This window comes from Toxorhynchites rutilus, chromosome 2 (genome assembly GCF_029784135.1).
Source record: "Toxorhynchites rutilus septentrionalis strain SRP chromosome 2, ASM2978413v1, whole genome shotgun sequence".
Lineage (NCBI taxonomy): Eukaryota > Metazoa > Arthropoda > Insecta > Diptera > Culicidae > Toxorhynchites > Toxorhynchites rutilus.
In genome coordinates this window covers 70,795,826-70,807,574 of record NC_073745.1, presented here as the reverse complement: position 1 = coordinate 70,807,574, position 11,749 = coordinate 70,795,826, and the positions used below count along the sequence as shown (strand labels likewise).

Genomic DNA, 11,749 nt, shown 5'->3' with positions numbered 1-11,749 from the left:
ATCATCATACCAAAATCGTTTAAAGCCATCGAAAGCATCGGACGTAGAAGAAAGCATTCGACGTGAAAAAGCGGTAACGAAAATGAGTTATTATAAGAAAGCAAAAAAAATTACCAGACGTTTTCAATTCGGTGACAGATGTTTGGCTTGAATTGCTTTAAAAACTTCGACTGCGATTTTGCGGATTTTGACGCTCTTGTAATTCCCAATGAAAACGATAAATTTTCCTTTCAACAGCAAGAGAAACAACCAGTGCCAGTCTGGTCTGGTCACAACGTTACTCGGAGACAATCTTCAGTTTTGCAAATAGTTCTGGGCTAGATACACTTAACGAGATTTATACGACCTTTTCACCATCACACCTGTGTGACTCAGAAGCAGATCTCAGCTGTCAAGCTTGTTTTAGATTGAGCGAGTTTTTCAGGTGTGAAATTGGTTCATGCGATATGTTTTCACTGAAGTCATCTACATTGAGTAACGAAATCATGCGAATCTGTCAAGCTATCGTCGTTAAAAAGAAAATAAGTTGTACGAAATTAGGGAAATAAATTCATATTAAGTCTTTATCTCGTTCACGCCACTTTGTATGTGAATCGCATTTGAAGCAGATGCGGATTGGCGTAAGACAACCTTCTATAAAAACACCACGGAAATGAAAAATGTTTACGAAAGCATGCATCGACGAACTCAAAACAAGAGCTCTAAAATGTAAATGATAAATGTAGAACATGTAAAATATTCAATAAGTGTTTATAGCCTGTTAAAATTCAGATAACAATGGATTGTGTAAATATATGCAATTTCTGTTTCCAAGAGGGCTTACCTGATATCAAGAGTGTTCACAGTTATTCGACGGAATTCAATACGCATCGAATTGAAGATATTGTGACCAAACATTTTTGGTTTAAGGTAACACTTAAATAATCATTTTATACACACCCTAGGAACTTGAAACTTTTACTTTCAGACAGAGGAGCTTGTTGGCTTTGTGATCTGCACTACATGCTGGAATAAGCTGTCTGATTTCCATTCATTCTATTGCCATGTTGAACAGCTATGTAAACAGGAGATACTGGAATATGAACTGTTCACGGTAAAGAAACTTGAGCCGGATCCAGAAACTCCTGTCGATGAGATTGAGTTGAAAAATGTAATAATAAAAACGGAGATAGTCGACAATGAAGATATGGAAGAGAATGTGTGTGACATCCAACAGGAAGAAAAAATTCTCGTTCTAGACATAAAGGTAGAACCGGATGAAAGCGAACAGAGAAAAGAACTAAACATTGTTCCAGTCATAAAGGCAGTAGAACATTCTGAAAAACCAGAAAATCGAAATAAGGAAGTGAAGCGCCCTATCGTTACGAACGAGGAAATTCTGCTGTATTGTCAGATGGATTGTAAGGCATGTTCGCAAAACTTTGCGACCTTCAAACAGTTCAAGCTACACTATAGCGCTGTTCATAATCAACGGGGCTATGTAACATGTTGCAATTCACGGTTCTACGACATTACTCGGCTACGCGAACACATACGCGTTCACATGGATCCCGCTACATTTCATTGCTCGGATTGTAAGAGAAATTTTTGCTCTAAAACTACATTACTTAGCCATCGTCTGTTGTTACATCTGCCGAACGATCAGAGAAGCTTCTCATGTGAACTATGCCCGAAAAAATTCGCCAAACAGTATCATCTCAAAACACATATGTTGACACACAAGACTGTAAAAGATTTTCCCTGTCAGAATTGCGATAAGCAATTTTCTTCTAAAGGGGCACTAACCATCCACTTGAAAAATATTCACAGACGTGCAAATGAAGGCATGTGTGATATCTGTTCGAAAGTATTGAAATCGAGAAGTGCGCTTACGGTACATCGGGCGGAACACTTCAACACGAAACGAATCCTTTGTACAACTTGTGGCAAATGGTTTAAAAACGAGATTTCATTGAAAAAGCATAAGATCCGACACCAGGAGGAAACTAAAAACATTGTGTGCGGCACATGTGGGAAGCGATCACCAAATACACACGCACTGAAAAAACACATTCAGGACCAACACACAAAGGGACGAATTCATCAGTGTTCACTGTGTGACAAATCATTCAAACAAGCGTTGGTTTTGAAGGTGGTGGGAACATATTCGCAAGCAGGCAAGTTATTACTTTTACACTCTATATTCACAGGAACACATGGCCACACATACCGGTCAACAGCTTTACTCTTGTGCTTACTGTGGAAAGGAGTTCAGATCATCCGGTAATTTGCATTCACATCGAAAAAAGGCACACCCAGATGAATGGCAGGAAAATCAGAAGACGAAGCAAACGTCCCCGAGTGATGTTTAACATTTATTGTTTCACGAGGTTGAAACAAATATAAGCAAGCAAAAGTCAATTTGTGTACTTTTTGACGTAGGACTACGTCTTTCATTTCAATACTGAGGTGTGAGTTCAAAGTTTTGAAAAAGAGAGCGTGACACTTGGAGTGCAAGATTTTGGACGTTAATAACTCTTTGGCGTCTGAACGAAGTGGTATGAAAATCACTTCATTCGAAAGATAAAATTTCTAAGATGTATACGATTGTTACTTATTGACTCGAGAAATTGTTTCAATAGCTTAAACAGGCTATTAAAATCACACAAATCTGTATATAAGTTGGCGCCCGCTTGGAAAATCATTCAGTTCTGATTAGAAAGCGACGGGAAAATGATCTCGCTCGTTCCCTTAACACGTTGAGTGCTACGCGGTTTCATAACGACTTTCCCGTCAGACCACGCGTCGATATCGTAGTTCAGCAATGCGAAACGCAATACTGGAAAATTAGAATTCACCCGATAGAAATTTTTGAAAATATTGGGCCATCGTTTCTTATCGTAAGAAGGTATTTCTGCTCGAAAGCAGTAAAATTTCTGCGAATAAAAATAAATAAGTTTCTACTTTTGTCATCATATTTTATACTGTCACCGATGACTGACGTGGCAGTTAACGTGTTAAACACTATGCTTTTCTCTCCCAATTCAATTTCTTTTCTGCAGCCGGGTCGAACGGAGTGTTTAGCGAAAGACGAAGTGAGCAATGACAATTCGATGCAGATTGTTTACAAAAGGAGACATGGGTTATGGATTTGATAGCAGAGAAAATAAATGTTTGATATGATGTTGAGAATAATTCAACATATCAAAGAAACCATATTATTTGATGGAAGCAGGAGTTGTAATATAATTTGTTGACGAATGCCACAATCGATCGATGATTCTAATTGACGGGAAGGGGGTATTATTTGTGCTGGGTTTCGAGGAGAAATCGATCGATTTAAGCGTATATAATTCTTTTCCAGCAACACGAAGTGGATTGTAATTTTATCAAAAGATAAAATGTATGAGAGTTATAGGCTTTTCAATTATTGACCCGAAAATTTGTTTCAAAAGCTTAAAAAATTCTTTGAAAACAGGCTAATGAAATCAAAAATCGGTATATGATTATGCCCGCTCGGAAATCCATTTCGGTTGCCGAAGTACTGAAAAACCATCCATAACCGGTTCCTCTCCTCAAGGTCGGCGATAGTTCCCTTATTACGTCTGTTGAGAAAGCGATTGGCTTTAATTTGATATGTCGATCATCTGAATCGGTTTAGCAGTTCAAAAGTTATGAATTTAAAAAAAAAACTATTTTTGGAAAAAAGTGGAAAAATTCGATTTTTCGGACAACCCTAAAATAGAAATGGACACCCTAATAAAAAAATACGAGTCTAATGTTTGGCGATAAAGAATAAATTACCACTTTTGACGAAAATCTGAGAACCACTATATCGGTTTGGCATGGAATGGCTGTATAGTAGATTAGTTAGTAGTTTATAAGTAGTTTCTTTCAAATTTAAATTAAAATTTAAACAATACCATCAAGATGGTGAACAATTGCCAAATTTGAAATGATTTTTGATTTTCTCATCAAAAACAGGACCTATATTGTGAAATTCAAATTGTGTCACTTGTACTGTAAAAATGTGTATTATAATAACAAACCACATGAATAAAAATGCATTTAAGTTGTAAAACCAAAAAAAAAGAAAATCCATTTCGAGAACGTTGTTGATGTTTGCTGAAATAGTGTCTTTGTCAAGGCAGGTTGAGAAAAAGTTTGGATTGAGCTGTCCCCAAGGGTCATTCTTAGTACATTACAATTTCATTACATTTGCTCAAAACATATTGATATTCCTCCACAATCTCCAGACTTCAATCCTATAAAAAACTATGGAAGTTATCTGTGTAGGATATTTAGAAACCATCAAATTTCTAAAAAAAAAACGATTTTGAAATGAATATTCCTTCCGAATATACCAAGAAACTCGTAGGCAGCTAAAGATAGTTGCAATAAACAAGGGTTATCGTACTAAAGAAAGAATTTATAATTGGCCAACGCCTTCGAAATCGAGTTGAAATTTCAACCACCGTGCAAATATGAGTTTGAGTCAATTTTCATACATACATTTGACATTCTTAGAGAAATTAAAACCATTAATTTTAAAATAGACAGCAAATCTATTCACTCTCATATGGCAATTTGACGTTATCTAAATAGAATGTTCCGAAAGCTTGTTTTCGACTTATAAAAGAAGGGAAAATAAATCTACATGGTTTGAAAAAAAGACCTGGGCTCTCGAGCCCACGTGAACAGGTTGTTCAGGATTCGAGCAACGGCTTTTGTAGGACGACGGGGTTAGTACCCGTGATGGAAATAACTCCATCGTCTGCAAGTTGTCTCAGCGTGCAGTTTCTGGTTAGACAGTCATCCATATCATTGACGTAAAAATAATACAAGAGGGGACTTGGGCAGGAGCCTTTCGGTATGCCCATAAAACTGTAACGAGAAGATTTCGACCTGCCATAAGAGAAAATCATGTGCTTTTCTGACAAATTGTATTGCCTGTATTCAGAATTGGCGAACATTCATGATTTTGTAGCTTCTCTGAGAGATTTTCCATGAAAAATGAATCAAATGCCCCTTTGATATCGAAAAAAAGAAGCTTTCTGTTCTTGCGAGTAAATGCAATTTGAAAATCAGAACTCCGATTATCCGCGAGCGAGTTCTATAGTGAATCTCTACGCCTCACAGTGGTCCCTCCTGAAATTCTAGGTGGCATTAAATAGAAAAATGTCCTCGACCTAACCTTCAAGGCATCTAGGGATAACACTCCTATTTCCAGCAAGAAACTCGTCGACATTTGCCAGGTGTTCTCGGCTAAAGCTGCCGGAATCTTTGAAGCTGCCACTATTCCGTCAAGCAAGCCGATCCTGATAGTTACCGACTCGGCTAGCGTCATCGATACCGTACGCGTGGCTATATCTAGGCACCCATGGATACAAACTATCAGGAGGTATCTGCTGCCGGATACATTCACCTTGGACAGCTTTTAATGTGTAAAGTACCGCTAGGCGAAATCAGATTATTGATCGCCAACATCTTCAAAACTTTTTGGGCGGAAAAAAGGTCCGTTGAACCGACGCTGTTCCTCCGAAGAATCAAAGGCTCCATAGTAAGATTCGAAGACGTCAAGAAGAAGAGAAAGAGCAACGAATCCTATTCAGGCTAAGAACCGGTCACTGACACATGTCTCACAATTTAAGCAGGGGCTCCAGAAACGATGAAGGAGGCTTTAAGACTTTGCACAGAAGAAAGTAACTATAGCTATGTTAGATCAAGTCACATGCTCCTCCCTTCAAGTCACATGCTCCTACCATTCCACCCAAACCACAACATGATTTCCCTCAACAACATAAACCACAATTCCCACCTACATTCAGATATCCACCTCCAAGACCAACACAAAATTATTACCCCACAGCAAAACCACCACCATTCCCTAATCGATACCAACATACATTCAAACCTCAACCTTTCAGAGCGCAACCGAACCCATTCAAACCATCACCACATCCAAATCAATTCAATCCCCACAAAAATCAATCATCCCAAAACCTAAATGCATTTGCACCAAGGTACACTCCCCAACCTAAACCTGTACCTATGGAGGTTGACCCATCCATAAGGTCAAGAAGAATTAACTACATGAATAAGCCAAATTTCCACATGGGAAATGATCAATTCGAGTACGATCGTTTTTTCCTCATATGACGATAGCAACTACTATTATCCAGAGAACTGCTATCAAAATTATGAAGAGCAATGGAATGCTACCTCAGCAGAAAACGACACTGAAACACACGAACCTACAGCTCAATGCGAGCCCGAAACAAATCGTACAGATCCACAAACTACTGATAATTTAAATTTTCAGATAGCGAGCGTCCCAGCGGACAAAACATAAATAATTTTATCCCGTACATTACATTAAATACGAATAAATGAAAATTGAAATTTTTGATTGACTCCGGCAGGAACCGCAATTATCTCTCTGACAAACATGTAAATTTACCAAATTGTAGATTCACAACCCCCACAACTGTACGAAACGTGAATGGTTTACACTCCATCAATAGATTCGTGGAGTTAAATCCTTTCCCACAAATTCCTAAAACCTCTAATCAAATTTTCTTAATCTTCGATTTTCATCCTTTTTTTGATGGCCTTATAGGCTACGAGACATTGAAAAATCTCCAAGCCAACATGATCACATCAAAAAATGAACTAGCCTTCCCAACTGGAACTATTCTAATGAAACGAAAATATCCCGACGTCAAGTCACTGTGTTTAAACCAAGGGATTGCTAAGATGGCCGCCTTTCAGTAGCCACCATAGAAAATCATGAGCATAGAAATCATAACCTAAAATTAAAAATGAAATGCTCCGCGCGTTTCTTCAGCTGTGATTTTAATTGCAAATCGTCAAGAAAGCTTCCGGATGAGTATCCAAACATCGCTTGCCAAAGGAGACTATCCAACGTATTCAAATATTAACATATATGACTCCAAACATTAAACAATACGTGAGCCCCCCAAGCGCGAGCCCTGTTTTATGCTACCTACGCTCAATTTGCATTGGATGGGATAGGGTTGCCAGAGCCCCGGTTTAAACGCAAACGAGACGCAACAATTAAATTTCCCAACAAGAGCGCAAGGTGAATTTTTCATAGAAAACGACATAACCATTGGCTCAAATATTTTCATCCTCTCTGGGCTATACTCAGCACAGGACGGATACACACAAGTAATGGTTTCAAATTTTTCCTATGAACCCCAAAAAGTTAATCTGACTTCTGATATTCTGGAACCTGAAATTAACAATTTCGAAACTGGAGCATTCGAGACTCCAGATAGTGATTTATGCTTGCAAAATAAGCTATTTGATCAGCTCAGAATTTATCATCTCAATGCTGACGAAAGGTCAAAACTAAACATAATCTCCCAAAACAGCGACATATTCTTCATAGAGGGTAATAAGCTTTCGTTTACAAATGCAATCAAGCATACAATTAAAACAAAGGACGAAATGCCTATCCATACAAAGTCTTACCGGTATCCTTATTGCCATAGGGAGGAGGTAAAACGTCAAATTTCTAAACTTTTAGACCAAGGAATTATTCGCCATTCGAATAGTCCCTGGGTATCTCCTGTTTGGATCGTACCCAAGAAATTGGATGCGTCCGGCAAAAAGAAATGGCGACTAGTCATTGACTATCGCAAATTAAACGAGGTAACGATAGATGATCGTTATCCAATTCCAAACATTACGGATATCCTAGATAAACTAGGAAGATGTATGTATTTCACCACTTTAGATCTCGCATCTGGATTTCACCAGGTCGAGGTAGATGAGAAAGACATTCCTAAAACAGCGTTTAGTGTTGAGAATGGACACTACGAATTTTTACGAATGCCTTTCGGCCTGAAGAACGCCCTATCAACCTTTCAACGTGTGATGGACAATGTTCTTCGTGAGCATATCGGTAACATCTGTTTAGTGTATATGGACGATATTATTGTAGTTTTCCACAAGCCTAACAGAACATATCGATAATCTTTCTAAAATTTTCAGGAACTTTAAAATAACACAATCTTAAGATATAATTTGATAAGAGCGAGTTCCTACAAAAGGAAGTTGCCTTCTTAGGCCATATTGTCACTCCAGATGGTGTGAAACCGAATCCTGGTAAAATAAAAATTATTCAAGAGTGGCCTTTACCGTCTAACGAAAAGGAGCTGCGTGGTTTTCTAGGAATTCTAGGATACTATCGCAAATTTATAAGGGACTTTGCGAAAATCGCTAAACCCCTGACTAATGCTCTAAGGAAAGGTGAAGGAATCACCCACTCCAAAGATTTTGTAGAAGCATTCGAGAAATGCAAAATTATTCTAACAGGGGGCAACATTCTTCAATATCCCGATTTTTCCAAACAATTTATTTTGACCACAGACGCCTCAAATGTTGCAATTGGCGCTGTGCTTTCACAAGGCACTATCGGAAGCGATAAGCCAATAGCATTCGCTTCCCGTACTCTCAATAAGTCAGAAGAGAAATACTCAGCTATCGAAAAGGAATTATTAGCTGTAGTATGGGCTTGCAAATACTTCCGCCCCTATTTATATGGGAGAAAATTCATTCTATACACTGATCACAAGCCACTGACTTATGGATTAAATCTGAAAGATACCAATAATCGTCTTGTTCATTGGCGTCTTTCTTTGAGCGAATTCGATTACGAAATAAGTTACCGCCCCGGTAAACAAAACGTAGTTGCCGATAGCTTATCAAGAGTTCGAAATGAACTCAATCTTCAGGAAAGCGAATCGTCTGATGATATGACTGTCCATTCGGCAGACACAGATGATTCTGAATTTATAAAATGCACTGAGCTACCGTTGAATACATTCGCAAATCAAATTATTTAAAAAATTGGTTCAGACGAAGCAGATAACTACGAACAAATATTCCCCCGGGTATTTCGAAGAATAATTACTAAAGTTGCCTTCGGAGTCCCCGTAATCTACAATATGTTTAAAAATTATATGGACTTGAAAAGAGTGAATTGCATCCACTGCCCTGAAAATCTGATGAATTTAATCCAAACAGTTTACAAAAATTATTTTAATAGAGCCAAGGCATTAAAAGTATACTTTTCACAAAAAATATTAATAGACCTTAAAACTCGAGAAGAGCAGAACCTCATAATAGAACAAACACACAACTGCTCACACAGAGGCATCTGGGAGAACCACAACCAAATTTCAAACAGATTTTACTTTCCGAAAATGAAATCTAAAATCAGAGATCACATTAAACTCTGCGAAATCTGCCATAAGAACAAATATGACCGTCATCCTTACAAAATATCAATCTAGGAGTATAGTAGACATTAGAAAAGGTTTAACAAAATTCTTCAAAACCTATGGAACCCTGAAGAAAATAATATGCGACAACGAACCGTCCCTGCGATCGGTAGAAGTTCGAGGACTCCTACACGATTTAAACATTGAAATATATTTCACACCACCAAACCATAGCGAAAGTAATGGTACAGTTGAAAGATTTCACTCAACTATAGCAGAGATCTTTCGCTGCATAAAATCCAATTACGAAGACTTAAGTTTGAAGGAAATCTTTTATATTTCTTGCACACAATACAATACTATACATTCCGCTATAAAAATGAAACCTAGAGCAGACTTTTTCGGATTGAAAGACGATCAGGAAAGACCTCTAGATATAGAAACAATGGTTGCAAATAGGAACAAAGTATACGATGAGATAATTTTGGCACATGATAAATCAAAACAACTCTAAAATAATGAGCTCTTTATTTTCAGAAAGATGATGAATCAGCCAACAAGGACATCTCTATTATTCCTCATCCTCACGTTTACATCCTTATCCCAACCACAATCCATTCAGATCCACGATATCACAAACAACGCAGGAGCGTTGATCCTTAAAAGGGGGGAGGGAAAGATAGTTGCCGGATATGATAGGTTATTACAAGTCATAGATTTTTCTCAATTTGAAATTTCGATCTCCATCATAGAAAATTTAATCAGTCAAATGCCAAACTCAACAAACGAATTAGCACAAATAATTAGGATGAAATTTAGAGAAATAAAAGTTATTTTTAACATACTACATCCACTACACTACATCAGAAACAGAAGATCTATCGATATATTAGGAACTACGATTAAGTATATTACAGGAAACCTAGATGCAGAAGACTTAAGAGTAATCAACAACAATCTAAACGAAATAAGAGAAACAGGAAATACCTTTGTAAAACAAAACAACCGGCAAATCAAAATCAATTCAAAATTCGAAAACAGGTTGAATCTAATAAACAAGGAGATCAGAAACCACCAGAATATTATGAGCACAATGTTAAAAAACGACAACTATTTGTTATCTGAAAACCAAAAAATATCCATAGCATTCCAGTTAGATACATTTTTAGAAAGTATGAAATCAATCGAATACGCTATAATGTTGTCAAAAATAAATATCATCAGTAAATTCATACTCACACCCAAAGAAATGGAAATTATAATACAAGAGATGAAAGATCAGAGACTCAAAATTCAGCACCTGGACGACACCAGCGCATTCTTGACGACATCCACAATCTACAAAGGCCCATCAATCATCATTTGCGTAAACATCCAACGGTTCCAACCCACAACTTACAAGAAAGTCATCATCGAACCATTACCATTATTCAACCATACAGTGAAGCTAACATACAACCGAGTTTCCATCAACAAAGAACAGATCTTTGCCATCACTTCCGAATGCAAAGAGAACAACCAAGTTACAATATGCGAGAGGAAACAATTAGTCGAAATCAGCGATAACCCCTGCGAAGCTCTACTCCTAAAAGGACGACAAGGACAATGTCCTTCATCAGAAACTCCACCATCAGCAGAAATAAGAACAATCGCTCCAGGAACCTTATTGGTGTTAACCGTTCATCAAAACGTAACTATCAATGGCACCTGTAGCTCAGAACCCTGAACTTTGGCCGGAATTCATCTCGTAACTTTTCAAAATTGTTCGTTGTACATTAAAAACGAACTTTACGAGAATTATGAGTTCAAATTTGAACACCCATCAATAATACCAATGCAACTCACAAACATAAAAACATTGCATGTGGAACGACACGTGAACCTTTCAGAGTTACACGACCTCAATTTGAAAAACAGACAACACTTGGAAACAGTGGACTTTAAGTACCAGCTTGGATTTGGATCGCTCAGCACAATTATAATTCTCATGTTTGTAATGCTAACCATCAGTATCATCAAATATTGGAAGGAACTACAAGGGGAAATTGTTCGGGACGAACAACACTTAAGGGGGGAGAAGTTAAACACGGAACCACCCTAGCGGACCCAACCGCTATCGGAACCACTCCAACATCACCCAGGGAGTCTAACAGCGGAACAGCGTGGTCAGCGATATCGGACACGCGTGTACTGCCAGCGAGATTTACTGGAACCAGCAAGAATGCAGCCGCGGTATTTGACACCGCCAACGTGCCATCGTTGTCTGGTGCTAAGTAATCAGTTTTGGCAGGGCAGTTAGGCTTCGGAAATAATTAAGATTAACATTACAGTTTAGACCTCCAATCAGTGCAGTTGATTTAATCCGTTCTCCTTCCATCTTTAGTATAAGTTAGTTTTTTAAAAACCCTTTCAAGTTCATGTAAAACTTAAGTTATATATATATATATATATATATATATATATATATATATATATATATATATATATATATATAAGTAATGACCGAAGTGGCGATTACA

The 11,749-nt window shown here is 37.7% G+C and overlaps 1 protein-coding gene across 1 annotated transcript; it reads left to right on the top strand.

The window, feature by feature from the left end:
- Positions 1 to 533: 533 nt before the first annotated feature.
- Positions 534 to 7,556, top strand: LOC129769495 (transcription factor grauzone-like). Its single transcript, XM_055771801.1, has 3 exons — positions 534 to 909; positions 968 to 2,131; positions 2,190 to 7,556. The coding sequence occupies exons 1-3, from the start codon at positions 778 to 780 to the stop codon at positions 2,349 to 2,351; spliced, it is 1,458 nt and encodes a 485-aa protein (XP_055627776.1). The 5' UTR covers positions 534 to 777; the 3' UTR covers positions 2,352 to 7,556.
- Positions 7,557 to 11,749: the final 4,193 nt, after the last annotated feature.